This window comes from Asterias rubens, chromosome 1, assembly GCF_902459465.1.
Source record: "Asterias rubens chromosome 1, eAstRub1.3, whole genome shotgun sequence".
Taxonomy (NCBI): Eukaryota; Metazoa; Echinodermata; class Asteroidea; order Forcipulatida; family Asteriidae; genus Asterias; species Asterias rubens.
The window spans coordinates 28,055,789-28,070,380 of NC_047062.1; the positions used below are offsets into that span (position 1 = coordinate 28,055,789).

At 38.6% G+C, this 14,592-nt stretch overlaps 1 protein-coding gene across 1 annotated transcript; it reads left to right on the top strand.

Annotated features, from left to right (window-relative positions):
- Positions 1 to 1,827: 1,827 nt before the first annotated feature.
- LOC117299796 (barrier-to-autointegration factor-like) lies at positions 1,828 to 8,487 on the top strand. Its single transcript, XM_033783322.1, has 3 exons — positions 1,828 to 1,967; positions 5,996 to 6,149; positions 7,586 to 8,487. The coding sequence occupies exons 2-3, from the start codon at positions 6,012 to 6,014 to the stop codon at positions 7,730 to 7,732; spliced, it is 285 nt and encodes a 94-aa protein (XP_033639213.1). The 5' UTR covers positions 1,828 to 1,967; positions 5,996 to 6,011; the 3' UTR covers positions 7,733 to 8,487.
- Positions 8,488 to 14,592: the final 6,105 nt, after the last annotated feature.

Genomic DNA, 14,592 nt, shown 5'->3' on the forward strand with positions numbered 1-14,592 from the left:
TGAGAGAACTACAGTACTCGCCAGGGTACTCGCGGCTGTATTTTTGTCTGGCTATGTCACCCGGAAAACTGAACACGCTGGAAAGCTTAAACCGTTCCAACAACGTGGTGAAATGTCCGGCTATGTCACCCGGAAAACTGAACACGGCGGAAGACTGAAACCGCCACACCGGAGTAGCGTAGCGTCATGACGACTCTCATATGTTTCGAACCCCCAACTTTGATTACCGTTTACCACGAGATTGTGCAAAGCTGCACCGGTTGCAGAAGATATGCAGTTTACTCACGGTCTGTATTTTTATGCTGAGAATAAAGTTTCCTGACGTCGGTTATGCTCAAAATAAAATGATTGATTTTTGGTACAAATCACTAGTGCATTAGTATGCCAACATTCAAATGAGTCAAAGAAACATCATCAACCTCGAAAGTTCAAAACAAAATTACAATCTGCAAGATTGAGTTTCGTTCTGTTTCAGTCACTAGATGGATCACGTGAGGTGGTTACTATTTGGGATTCGATGGTGTGCCAATATGAGGAAAAAATTTAAATATTTTAAGTTGATTTTTGATTAACTGGGTGCATACTGTAATAAATTCCGATAAGCGTAAACAATATTACGTCTATATTAAACAGAATATATCATAGATTGGTTTCTCATCTCCTGAAACAAAACATTACTGGTCTAAAATGGGGGAAAACGGATTGTTATGAAGTGTGTGTGTGTTTTAAAGGGGGGTTGGGGTGTTTTACTACCATGCCTTATATGATATCTCTCGATTCTAATATAGTAGCCATAATGCCTTGGAACAAAAATGTAATTAAATTAGTTAAGTAGTAATTGAATAATATTTTTGATTTATTTTGCACGCCATACTAGCTCCGGAATATTCAATAAGATACCAACCAATGAAAGGTATGAAAACATATGACGTTGCTCCAATGTCGTGCATGCATAAGCACTGTTAATGGCGGACTGTCTCTCGCAACGTAAAACCAAAACTTTAAAATTTTCAACACACCATGAAGTGTTAAGTGTTATTGTTAAAAAATTGGATAGATGATTTTCCTGTTATCCTACTGAAAACACATGACAACAGGACACTTTTTTCGGACTCGAGGCATCCGGCGGACGCACTGGCCACTCCATCTCAGCTGGTGTTTGATGATCATTATAACTTCAATGCTGTTTTTTGCTTCACAGTGAGGACACTGCATTAGTGCGTGCGGCGGCATTGCACCTTCCTAGCCCACCTTGTTGAGCTGTAAATGGCTCCGCTTTTAACATCGGTGGCTCCGCTTTTAACATCGGTCTCATCACTGTCGCCATGAGACCGTTGTTAAAAGCGGAGCCATTACAGCTAGAGATTTAGACAGTTACTTCTAGCGCCCAGTCACTGGCTCTACTGCACAACGAACTGTCGTTTTCGGTGTTTTTATTATAATGTTGTCATCAAATACAATTTTAACGTAAATTGGTTTCAGAAACAACAATAAAGTTTTTCGTTTGATGTGCTTTCTCACCCCCCCCCCCCCCCCCCCCCCCCGCGACACTCGCGAGACTTTAACAGTCTAGGGACAGAATCTCTTGCCCTCGTATTGTGTATACGACTCCGTCCAGTGTCTTGGCTAAAGGCTATCGAAGAAAGTGGCGGGGAATACCTTGTATTTGATTGAGCGCAATCTTTGGAAATAGCCATTTGACATTCGCGCGGTATGCGATTTCTTAGCGGCGCAATGATTCTTTGCGTGATTTTTTTTTTTTTTTGCGCAGAGGGTAGCCTCTTTAAACACCGCGCGCGCATATTTCTAAATTGGCTCGCGCGAATTTCTAAACGGCCATTTCAGAGATTCCCTACCGCAACGTTCTCAAGAAACACTGACCGCTCTGCGTTGTGCATTCGTCTGAAACAACTGACACTCAGTGTTTGAGTCAAACGTTTTTTTCTTCTTTTCTGTTGCATTCTGTGGTAAGTTTACATTGTTGCGTATGTAAAAAATGTGTTGTTAAAGTAGAGTTAGTTTGAAGTGAATTCGATCGTCCCAGTTGAGTTTAGCTTGTACTCCCCTGCCCTGTACTGTGGTATCGTCGTGTAAGGAGGTCCTGTTTTCGAGGTGTCCCTAAAATCGTGGCAAATCTTTTACCTCTCTGTGCGCAATGTAAACAGTCCCTAGATAAAAATTGTGTGGTTTTATTTGCCAAGCAAAGTGTCTCCTCTCCCTTGACCAAAACTAAGAAACACGTAAGGCTCCACTGGTTATTTGCACTTGTAAATGCAAACAGTTTGGCACGATTTTAGGGACACCTCGAAAACAGGACCTCCTACGATAAAAATATTTGCCCACCGAAAAAGTTTCATCAAACACTATTTCAATTCACAATTCATGATGATCAAATTTCAACTTTCCCATATACATGTATATAGCAAGGCTAGGACCTGTGTTGTGTAGCTTGCCTGCCAGAATACTCAAAGAATGCACAAGTTCACACCTCCATGTTCACACTTATTGTAAACAGAGTTCACATGGTCTATAGAAACCATTGTTGTATAGATGATATTGATAAGGCTCCCCAGTGTCATTCGTCTTACTCTTCTTTGATAAAATTAAGATAACTTAATTTTTTTGACAAGCTCTGACCAGGCTTAGACTAGAGTTAGACCCAGTATGGAGTTCTACCTCCATGGACCCAACATCAGTAACTGGGGCGCTGTACTAGTTTTTAAAACTAAACTTCATAAATACCCCAGACAGTTTCTCTACTCCTATTGGTGGAGAGCGCGTCGCGTGGGTGTGCATAAACCTTTTGTTAATTCATGGACGTGACACGCGACCTTGCACCGGTTCTTATAAGACAGTTTCTTCATTCTTATTGGTAGAGAGCAATGGCTGAAACAGTTGTGCCACATCACGCGATATGCGTGATGCCCACAGCATTCCCTTATAAGGAATTGTTTACACGAGGGCAGCGGAGGTCTCTACCATTTCATAGCTGGAGGGGTGTTGTGTTGAAAGAAATCATTTAACAATTATAATTTTTACATTTATTTTACTTTTTGACCAACAAGTGATGATGTTTTTGACCGAAAAGGTATTTATGAATGGGAATCAAAGTGTGTTGAATCGGGTTTCAACTAGTGGTTTAAACCCGCCGAGGCCTGGTTCTTTATAATTTACCTCGACTTCGTCTCGGTAAATTATCAAGAACCAGGCCTTGTTGGGATTAAACCACTAGTTGAAAACCTCACCACCAAACATTGATTCCCTTATTAAGATAAATTTAAAAATATTTTAAAAACTAGTAGTATTAGCTAGTACAAGTAGCCTACAGCCCTTTACTTGGTCTACTCTGAGTACCTGTGTTTGTCAATAACTTAGAATCTGTTTAAATGATTCTGACTTTGGAACCCTGATTTTATCCACCACCCACAGGAACTTATTAATGCCACTGGACACTATTGGTAATTACTCAAAATAATTGTTGCCATTGTGAGAAACGGCTCCCTCTGAAGTATCACAGTTTTTGAGAAAGAGGTCATCTCTCACTCAAATAAAGAACTTCAGCTGAAGCCTTTTATCATGCATTTGAAAGCACACAAAGTACAGTGTACAGTAATGCAACAGGGTGTTTTTCTGTTATTATTCTCTTGCAAATTCGATGACCAATAGGCAATTGATCCAAAATTTTCGCAGGTTTGCCATTTTATGCATGTTAGGATACACCAAGTTAAAGAAACACCTTGGGTGCATTCCACTCGCCCAAGCGTAAAGCAAACTGCTCGTGCAAACTTCATGATGTCAGTATGGCAGCGCCCTGAAATGAAGATGGCGTCACCGTACGTTTAACATAGTTTTTTTTTTTAAACATTGTTTTTAACTGTACTTTTGTACATCATAACATCAACTAATTAACTTTGTTTATTTTAAATCTGCATTGTCAACCACTGAAAACACACTGTAATTATGTTCGTGACATTTTAAAACCACTCGCCTAAGGTCGGCAATGATCGCCAACAGTGGTGGCGCACAGCTCATTCCACTCTAAATTGTTGGTGACTGTGCGCAAGCGTTGGCACAACGTTTGCCCAAGTGGAATGCACCCCTTGTTTCCAAGGGTCAAATAAGTGTACATGTAGCTCCCTAGCAGTCCATCAAGCAATCCAGAAAGTCGAGTCAGTACTTTCCATAGGACCCAAGCAACAAAAGAGTTCAAAGGGGAAAGTTCCTTTTGTTGTCACTTTCCACCCCTCACCTCCTCTCATTCATAAAATTACCATTTCTAACCATCATATTCTTCACACATCAGATCGGCTTCAACTACTGTACAGAAAGAACCCATAGTTGCCTTCAGACGCCCACTAAGTCTCAGGGATCTCATTGTCCGAGCAGAAGTCCCTCCCATTAATGATAATGTTAATCCCCCTCTACCACAGGGAACTTTTAGGTGTTCCAAAATCTCCAAATGCCTCACTGTAGACAACACATCAGGGAATCGGACTCCTTCACCAGCCATACTGCGGTTGGTGGTACCACCCATGTTTGTTATACCTCGGTTACAATTTGTGAAATTTCATTGGTCGAGAACCAATCACGATACAAAATTGCTTGTTATACCTCGGTAACATATTGTGAAGTTTGTTTGGTCGAGAACCAATCACGTGCCGTACAACAAATACACATGGATCATGGCTGCACAGCGCGGCGGGTAACATGAGTGATGTTAATCGGTGTACATCAACATGATCGTTCCCAACGTTGGTCGATTTCCAGCGCTTAGTACGAAATGACCAAGGGTTCGAGGGAACAGTGAAGAATGGTTTCTTATTTGAACAACTGTTCGCCCGATTAAACTATGCATACTCCGTCGTTATAATGTTTGATGACAACATAACTTTGAGAAGAGGAATAATCATGTTACCAAGGTATAACAAAACAATTGTTGCACACTGTGATTTGGGGTCCATGGATTTTGTACACCCTCGCCGCCCCCTCTTGGGTAAATGGCACCCTCGGCTTCTCCTTGTGTGCAATCCCCCCCCCCCCCCTTCGGGTATACAAAACGCCATGGACCCCATCACAGCGTGCAAAAATTGTTTTATAATGTACCATGGCTGCACAGAGCGGAGAATAACATGAGTTTTGTTAACCGGTCAACTTGATGATCTATCGCTGTGTACGAAACACCTGCAGGTCACGGGAACAGTGAAGAACTGTTTCTTATTTGAACAACTGTTCGTCTGCTATGCTGCATACTCTGTCGTATTTGGAGATGACAACAGAACTTCAAGAAGAAAAATAATAATGTTACCAAGGTACATGTATAACAAATTAATTGTTGCACGCTGTGACGAATACATGGGTTTTGTTCACCCTCAGTGGGAAAATGTCACCCTCGGCTTCACCTCGGGTGCCATTTTCCTCCTCGGTTGTACAAAACGCCATGGACCCTGTCGCAGCGTGCAATAATTGTATAATGTCACTTGCACTGCACCACCACTAGTACAAAGTACATATAAAAAAAGGGAGTCAATGTGTGGTGAAGAGGTTTTCAACTAGTGGTTTAATCTCAACGAGGCCTGGTTCTTGATAATTTTACCGAGACCGAGGTAAATTATCAAGAACCAGGCCTCTTTCAACACAACACCCCTCCAGCTATGAAATGGTAAGGCCCTCGGGTAAACAACAACTTATAAGGGAATGCTGTGCGCGTATTGCGTGATGTGTCACAATTGTTTCAGCCGTTGCTCTCGACCAATAGGAATGAAGTAACTGTCATATAAGAACAGGTGCAAGCTCACGTGTCACGCCCATGCTTCAACACTTTTTACTGGTCATAAACGAAGGTTTATACACACCCACGTGACGCGCTCTCCATCAATAGGAATAGGGAAACTGTCTGAGGTATTTATGAATGTAAGTTAATCACCTGCATCAGGGACAAGAAATGGTTAAATTTATGTGTAAACGTTTATTCCTGATATTTACACGTTATATTTAGGTGACTTGCTAAAATTATGGCTGATGGAGCACAGACAACCACTAAGAAGCACAAGCAGTTTGTGAGTGAGCCAATGGGAGACAAGTTAGTGACAGAACTTGGAGGTATTGGACCCAAATATGGAGAAAGGTTACGAGCAGAAGGCTTTGAAAAGGTAAACACTGATATATATATGTATATCTTTTGTATCCGGGTTAGTGATTCAAGATATCTTTGATATCTGGATTTTTTCTTGGATCTCCTTAAATTTCCTAATTGCAGTTTACAGATTTGATCTTTTAGCAATCTCGCAATATTAAATGATTCACTTCTCACTGTGCTAAGGAAATTCACAAGATTTTTGGTCGAACCTAGAAATCCTAAGATAACTTTGATTGTGATTTGTTTTCTGTGTTACAAGTTGAGTTTATTGAGTTTATCTTTTGAATGATGTTGCCATTACTGTGTACGTGTACATTGCACGTATGATGGTAGGAACAATACGGTCTGCAGAAACCACAACAAACAGCTCAGAGTGTCTTACATGTGGAATCAAAGTTTTGTGCTTACTTTATTGCAGAAAAATGTGCAAAAGCTAAATAGATAGGGCCTATTTACTGAAGCATAGAAGGGCTTCAAACAACAATTATAAAGCTTGGTAACTCTCAGTGGCAACCTAATATCTGGTCAGAGGTAGGAACTTTTGTGCACCAGTGGTCGACCCATTGTCTGTGACTTATTGGGAGCAGCAATTCATCTGCATGGAACTGTCTGTCATCTCTGATTCTCTGTCATACTTGTCTTGCTTCTCATCAGCCAAGACAATGGGCTGAATAAATAAAACTAGCAATTACTTATCAAGTTAAAGGTTCAGCATTAGCAAGAACACTGAAAAGTAAAAGATCAGGCATGAACATTTTGCTCGCGGGATTACCTTTCACTTATAGACATAAATAAAAACGACATTGTACTAACATACTGTAGCAATTACTTGTATTTTTACAAGCTACTGTATGAGGAGCTTGAGATTTTACTTACATAACATTGTAGAATATATATGGAGGAGTTTCTTGAAAAGGTCTCGTGGTACAAACTCCAGAACATTCTTCAGTGATTTTGAGAAAGAAAAGACTAGATTGTTCAAACAAATGCAACAATAATCATGTCTTTTTAACGCATGTTGATATGCAGTACGCCGTGTTTGTTGATGTGTAATACCCATCTCAGGTCACGTGATGCGTTGATAGCGCAATTGCTCTATTAAAATGGGAAAAGAAAAAGCAGAAGGAACACACTTCTGACCAACTGACCCCATCTTAAAATGGCATGTAATCTAGGGCGTACAGAAAACATGCAGCATCGGTACTGGTGCCTCTTCTTGGCAAAATAAGCAGATTGCACATGGGATGTATGCCCTCCACCCTGCCAATACCTGCTGCCCTTCAATCCCCTACAATGTCTCTCAAACTCCCATGAAAAACGTGACTTTATCACAAGTAATAATTATATATTAAAAGCTTTTGTCTTTGTTAATTTATGCAGCTTCCAGTACAACTACCTTTCATTGATTCTGTTCTGTTCTGTTTTGTTTTCTTCAATCTCTCTATTTAGGCGTACAATGTCCTGGGGCAGTTTCTTGTGTTGAATAAAGACAAAGATCTCTTCATCGATTGGTTAATGGAAACAGCTTGTACAAACACCAAGTGTGCAACAGATTGTTACAACTGCTTGAGAGACTGGAGCGATTCCTTCATATAACTGCATAATAATGTCATTGACACCATTGTGTCTGGATTGGTTCAATACCAGAACAGGTTGTTGCTGCTTTCTCAGCAAGTAGGCACTGTACTTTGATGAAACTTTTATATGTGACTTTTATTGTATCTTGCTTTGCAGTTTTGCCTACTATGTATAAAAAGTATTACGTTGACAAAAAACAAATTATGTTTTTTAAAATTGTAATGAACCATTATAAGGAACTGTTAGTGCAAACTCCAAAAGGTTTCCTTAAAATTTCCTACCACTAAACTTGTGGAGCCAGACAAGTTGCATTTTCACAAGTCTGGCTCTACGTTTAGCAAAGTAAGCAAAACAAGTGCGCTAAGAATCAAGCCTCGGTGCTTGTTCCATTGATTAAAATAAGTGCTATCTAATAAGTGTATCTCGTTGGGCCCCCGCACCACGGCCCCCCCTTTCAATGTTGGCTCTCATTGCGCAATCTGCATTGCCATCAACATTGAGCGTGGGAAGAAGATTGTTTATAGTCCTGTTGCGAATGAGTGGCTCAAGCATTTGAGACAGGATGAGTTTTAAATATAAGAAATTTGAATAGTTAAGTAATTTTTTTACTATAAATGTTTGCGGTTTGGTGGCTAGCCATTGTCAATGGACCCAGCCAAAGGAGAGTCTATCAAAGGGGTCTATCAACAGCAACCAGCCACCAACCAAGGTCATTACCATGCAGTTATTGCCATTAATAAATGACTTCAACAATAAAATACTGTTTAAAATCATCAGAATTTGTCAGTTTACATTTGTTGAATTTAGAATGTGTACATTCACAGTGAAAAAAGGGCAATGCCACTTTGACCTTGGCACAAAGGCAATAAAATTTGAGTTGTAAAACAAAACAAAACCATTTTTATTGGATAAGTTTTGTCAACCTAGAAACAAATTTAATTTAAACATTTAAAAATTGGCCAGAGGTAAACCGGATGGAACAATAAATCTGAATGAGCGATTGATAAACAATATAAACAATATTCATAACCAAACTGTAAAACTAAAAGCCAGTGCATGTCAAGTCGACACACTTTCGAGGTTTAAAGTAACATTACAGAGATGGTTTTTGCAAACAAACAATTGCTGGCAGTTATAGGGTGCGTTCAGACACGGTACTAAAGTTGGTTTAACTCATGGTTCAACTCGGTGTGTCTGAACAGATCTAAAGTTAGTCTGAATTGAGTTCAACCCACAAAAGATAAACCGTCCAGGGAGGGGGTTTATCTTTAGACCGCTTCGGGTTCATCTTTTAACACTGTGTGGACAGAATAAAAAAGACCACACAGTGTTAACTCACAACAGGCGACCCATTGACCTCCGTAATCATTACGTAAACACACGGTGACCAATGAACAGGACAATAAACAGGATGTTAGAGTAACGGGGTCGCGTTTTCTTTGACCTCTTAAAACCAAAGATAAACCGGATCGGGTTTAACTCAATGCTGTCTGAACGCAAAGGGGTTTTATTTTTACGATCACCCCCTGCTGCTCGTAAAAGTTAAACCGGTTTGGGTCTAACTTAGTACGCTGTCTGAACATACCCTAAGAACTTGATGTAAACCACCATACATATACAAAAACTGACTGTAGAAGTTTGAGATCCAATGTCCCTCTGGGTGACGAGAAATTAGTGAAAAAAACGATTTCACATTTTGCATGACAAGAAAAAAAGTGAAAAACAAGTAACACATTTTGCATGATATCAATTAAAGCCATTATACACTTTCGGTACAGGAAAAAAAAAAAGTTCACAGATTTACAAATAATTTACAGGGTTTACAGAAGGTAATGGTGAAAGACTTTTCTTGAAATATTATTCCATGAAATGCTTTAATCTTTGAGAAAACATTAAAACAATTATCAATTCTCGATAGCGAGAATTACGGATTTATTTTAAACACATGTCATGACACAACGAAATGTGCGGAAACAAGAGTGGGCTTTCCCGTTATTTTCTCCTGACTTCGATGACCGATTGAGCCTAAATGTTCACAGGTTTGTTATTTTATATATAACTTGTGATACGCGAAGTGTGGGACTTGGACAATACTGTTTACCGAAAGTGTATAATGGCTTTAAAAAAAAAAAAAAAAACTCACCAATGTCTCACCAAATATAACATTTCAGACAGAAATATTTCAAGGGATGCTTTGTACTATCATTATGAGACCGTGTTAGTTTTATGTAAATCTGTGATCTTAGACAAGTTTTTTTCTTACAATTTTTGTAATGTTCCTTTAAAGGAACACGTTGCCTTGTATCGGACGATGTGGTCTATAAAAAGCATTTGAAACCATTTGTTATAAAATCGATATGGTTAGAAAGATGTTTTAAAAGTAGAATATAATGATCCACACAAGTATCACTCAAAATTGCACGGTTTGCCTTTTTACGTCGCGAACTAACACGGTCGGCCATTTATGGGAGTCAAATTTTTGACTCCCATAAATGGCCGACCATGTTAGTCGACGAGGTAAAACAAAAACCACGCAATTTCAAGGCATATTTGTGTAGATCATTGTATTCTACTTTAACAACATCTTTCTAACCATAATGGTTTTATAACAAACGGTTACAGAACGCTTTTCAAAGACCAACTCGACCGATCCAAGGCAACGTGTTCGTTTAATGGCAGTGGACACTATTGGTAATTACTCAAAATAATTGTTAGCATAAAAACTTACTTAGAAACAGGCAATGGAGAGCTGTTGATAGTATACAAATATTGAGTGGCTCAGAGTGGAATGGGAGGAATATTATCGCAAGGTAAAATTTGGACCGTTTCGCCTCGTGAAATGGAACAGTCCAAATTTTACCGAGCGATAATATTCCTTCCATTCCACGAATTAAAGCCAATCAATATTTGTTTTATATAATTGACATATAGATCCTTGTCATTTGATGTATTTTAAAAGTATAACATGAAAAATCACACAAATTACTGACAACCAAAAATCATATAGCGCCGAGTAGCGGCAACAATGCACAAATCGGATCACAACCTTTTGCACAGGTGCTCCTTTGTTTTAGCAAAACTGCTCAAAAACAGTGGGAACAAGGATGATCCTAACTGTTGAATGGGAAATGCTATTCCCCATGGGCGAATAGGTCTTTTTGATCGCCGGTGCGGATGGGAGTAATAGTGAATGTCATGTGAAGTAAGTTCCACCAATCAAATGACAAGGATCTGTATGTCAGTTATATAATATAAAACATTTTGAGAAAAAGCTCCCTCTTAAAAATTGTAGTTTTCCACAAATTTTATTTTGAGACCTCAGAATTAAATTTTGAGGTCCCAAATTCAAGCATCTGAAAGCACACAACTTCGTGTGACAAGGGTGTTTTTTCTTCCATTAGGTGCATTTGATTAGCTTCCCTGTGTCGACCCCGCGTCGCTCACTCGGGGGAGCCCCTGACATCGAGCTAATCGAACGATCTCTCACCCTCTCATGGTGCTGTCATGCACCTGGGGCCAGCCCCCAAGTGACCTACTCCACAAGCAGGGCACTTGGGGCTGACCCGGGTGAGCCCTGGAATGATGTCACAGCTGTTCGAACATACCGGGGGCAGATCCAGGGAAGTTAATCGAACTCACCCATTATTATCTCGCAACTTCGACGACAAATTTAGTTCAAATTTTCACAGATTTGTTATTTCATGCATATGTTGAGATACACCAAATGAGAAGACTGGTCTTTGACAATTACCAATAGTGTCCAGTGTCTTTAATAGAACACTTTACCCAACCCTACAAGTCGCTGAACCTGGTCATAAAACCATGATGGAAGCATATTCCTGGGAAATAGTACTTCCGGGAGTTACCAAATTGGGATAGTGAGAATGGTTGCTGGGGTGGCCGTGGTATTTTCCCAGGAGTTTATTTCCCAGGAAATGGCTCTGTAGTAGTGTGAAAAGGTATTTGTTTGTATCCTTCCACGCAATGCCTCCAATAACCTCATTATTAAATACTCCTCCACACAAATATATTAAACATTGTGCATATTTATTCAACAGAAGATTTATGACAGAAATATTGTTTTTGTAATTTGTTTTTGCTACTTCCCTGATGCATTTGGTGAAGTTATTTAAAAACCTTCCTTTATTTACAAACTTTTACCATCATTTTGTATGGATGGCAAATTGTACAACTGGATTGGCACATGGTTGCCCTTTTTAATGAAGCATTTAAACGTGTTTAATGATGAATAGAGGCAGTGAGCAGGTCAGTAATTGTAAACCCAGGGCATGATTATTAATAACGTTAAAAGAGACGGTGCTTCAAGTCAGTTATTTTGGTGTGTCAGTTCCTAACAGAAACTAGATGTTAAACCCAGCTGCAGCGAAGACTTTATACACCGCTCGAGTCAACATCACAGTATTTACTTTTTGTACCGAGTAGCACAGTTGATTTATCAGTGAAGTAGGTATACTGTAGAGCTTTGATAAATATTTGTTGCAGTGAAAGTTACCCAAACTCTGCCATGCCATCCAAGGTTGGCAAAAATTGGGGCTGGGTAGTTAAAGGCAGTATACACTATTGGTAATTACTCAAAGTAATTATTAACATAAAACCTTACTTGGTAACGAGAAATGGGGAGAGGTTGATGGTATAAAACATTGTGAAAAACTACTCCCTCTGAAGTGACGTAGTTTTCCGAGAAAGAAGTAATTTTCCACCAATTTGATTTCGAGACCTCAGATTTAGAATTTGAGGTCTCAAAAATCAAGCATCTGAAAGCACACAACTTCCGTGTGACAAGGGTGTTTTTCCAACAAGTCTCACATTATTATCTCGCAACTTCGACGACCGATTGAGCTCAAATTTTCACAGGTTTGTTATTTTATGCATATGTTGAGATGCACCAAGTGAGAAGATTTGTCTTTGACAATTACCAATAGTGTCCAGTGTCTTTAACTACAAAATAAATGTCTACAAAATAAGCTTTCACAGTTTCTGAACTTGTGTCGATGTTTAGCCCTCGCCATTTTGGAAATTAATTCAATGCTTCATTGTGCCTGATTGGCGCAGTAGGGTATCCCCCCATGTTCCCAAATTTCAACGCACTTTTTCCTCTTTAACAGAGTAAACCCTCTGAGATTTCTAAGAGTCCTTTACCAGATGTGACTGTAGACTGGTATCCAACCTAGTCTGGCCCCTTATTCAGTATTGAGAATCAGTTCATGTATTTATAAAACTCACAGATTGCAGTTAAATACAGCCAAACATTTTAAAATACATATCATCAAATCTGGCCAAAAGATTCCCAAATTAAATAAGAACTGGACAAACTAGCCAAATATCTAAAACTGCCAAAGTAAACAGGCAAAAGGTTTCTACCTCCATGCATAAACCAAATAAAAACTAATATCATCAAGTAGCACTTTTTGTACAGTAGCATGTTCACAGCTTGATTCCCGGTACTTTCATTAAAAACTAAAAGATGGGAGTAAAGTTACTGTTAAAAAACCATTGTCCTAAAAATAATTTAAAAATCAACATAATGGCTGAAGTAATTTGTTAAGCACACCCTGTATGTGCCCACGTGTTGGGTGCAAAAATAGTTGCATTTAAAATAAATTAAATTAATAATAAAAAACTGTCTGAAATACTGTCATAATTTAAACACCGATTACATTGCTGTTTATTATTTTGAGTGTCACAGAGTGGAAAGTATGCAGGTTGGTTTTATTCTGTTTCTTTTCAAAACTGATGAATGATTTGTTTTCATTCCAAATGCAATGATGAGACCTTCATTCAACGAGGAAACATCAGTTATAGACATGTTTGTAAATGAGCATTTTACTCAAGGACTGTAGCTTGAGCTGTATTAAATGTGAACAAAACATAAACATTCATTTCAACTTGCCCATTGCACACTGTACTGAAAGTCCCAAAATGTTTCATGAATTATTTGGTGATAATGTATCAATCAAGACTAATATGTCTCAATATTGAACAAAAGCAACAACAGTTCCCTGAAATGGTTATCATATGATTCAACAAACAACCTACACAAAATAGAACATTACCAAACTAACATACTCTACCCCACCCACTCAAACTCCCCAACCTCACTTTTATTTAATTAAATAAACCATAAGCTTTATTCACATCATCATTTCTGTCAAACAGTGACCCAAATAATGTTGAATACAAACATATATATGTTAAAAGATAAAATAGAGCTATAAATTACAAACAAACATACAAACGTACGGAAGCTTTAAAACTGCAATCTACAATAGGCCTGATCATGTGACTTTAAGACTACCTAGCTAACCAGTTAATGCTGGAAGACATGTATACAAGAAACACTTTTACAGACGCACAAACAAAAATATAACCGATCCATAATTTTGGGATACATTTACATGCATGATGGTTATCTTCGCACCTTTTGGTCATCACTTGAGTTAAAAATTTTAATCTGACACACTCGCCTCAACAGTAAACTAGAAAAATATATAAAAAACATAATTTTGCTATATCTAAAGAGAGAACAAAAACAATTTCCATCAGGCTGACATAAACATTTGGAAATTTGTCATCCCTGCAAGTTTGTATATAAGTATTAAAACCTTTTCGCACATATGAGCCTGCGCACGGATAGAAGTTAAGTACTGTTTGTAGCATGAGTAAAATTTCATTTCAAATTGAAAAAAAGACAGTAAATTATTGCACAGAACAAATAATAATACTTTAAAAGAGTCTGAAACATTAAGTGTAAAAAAGAGTTTTATAAAAAAGTAGAGACTTTTACAGCCAAGAAAAGAAGATGAAATACTTGATGTATTACAAATGTCCAGTGTTGTCCCAGTGTGTATGAAGAAGGT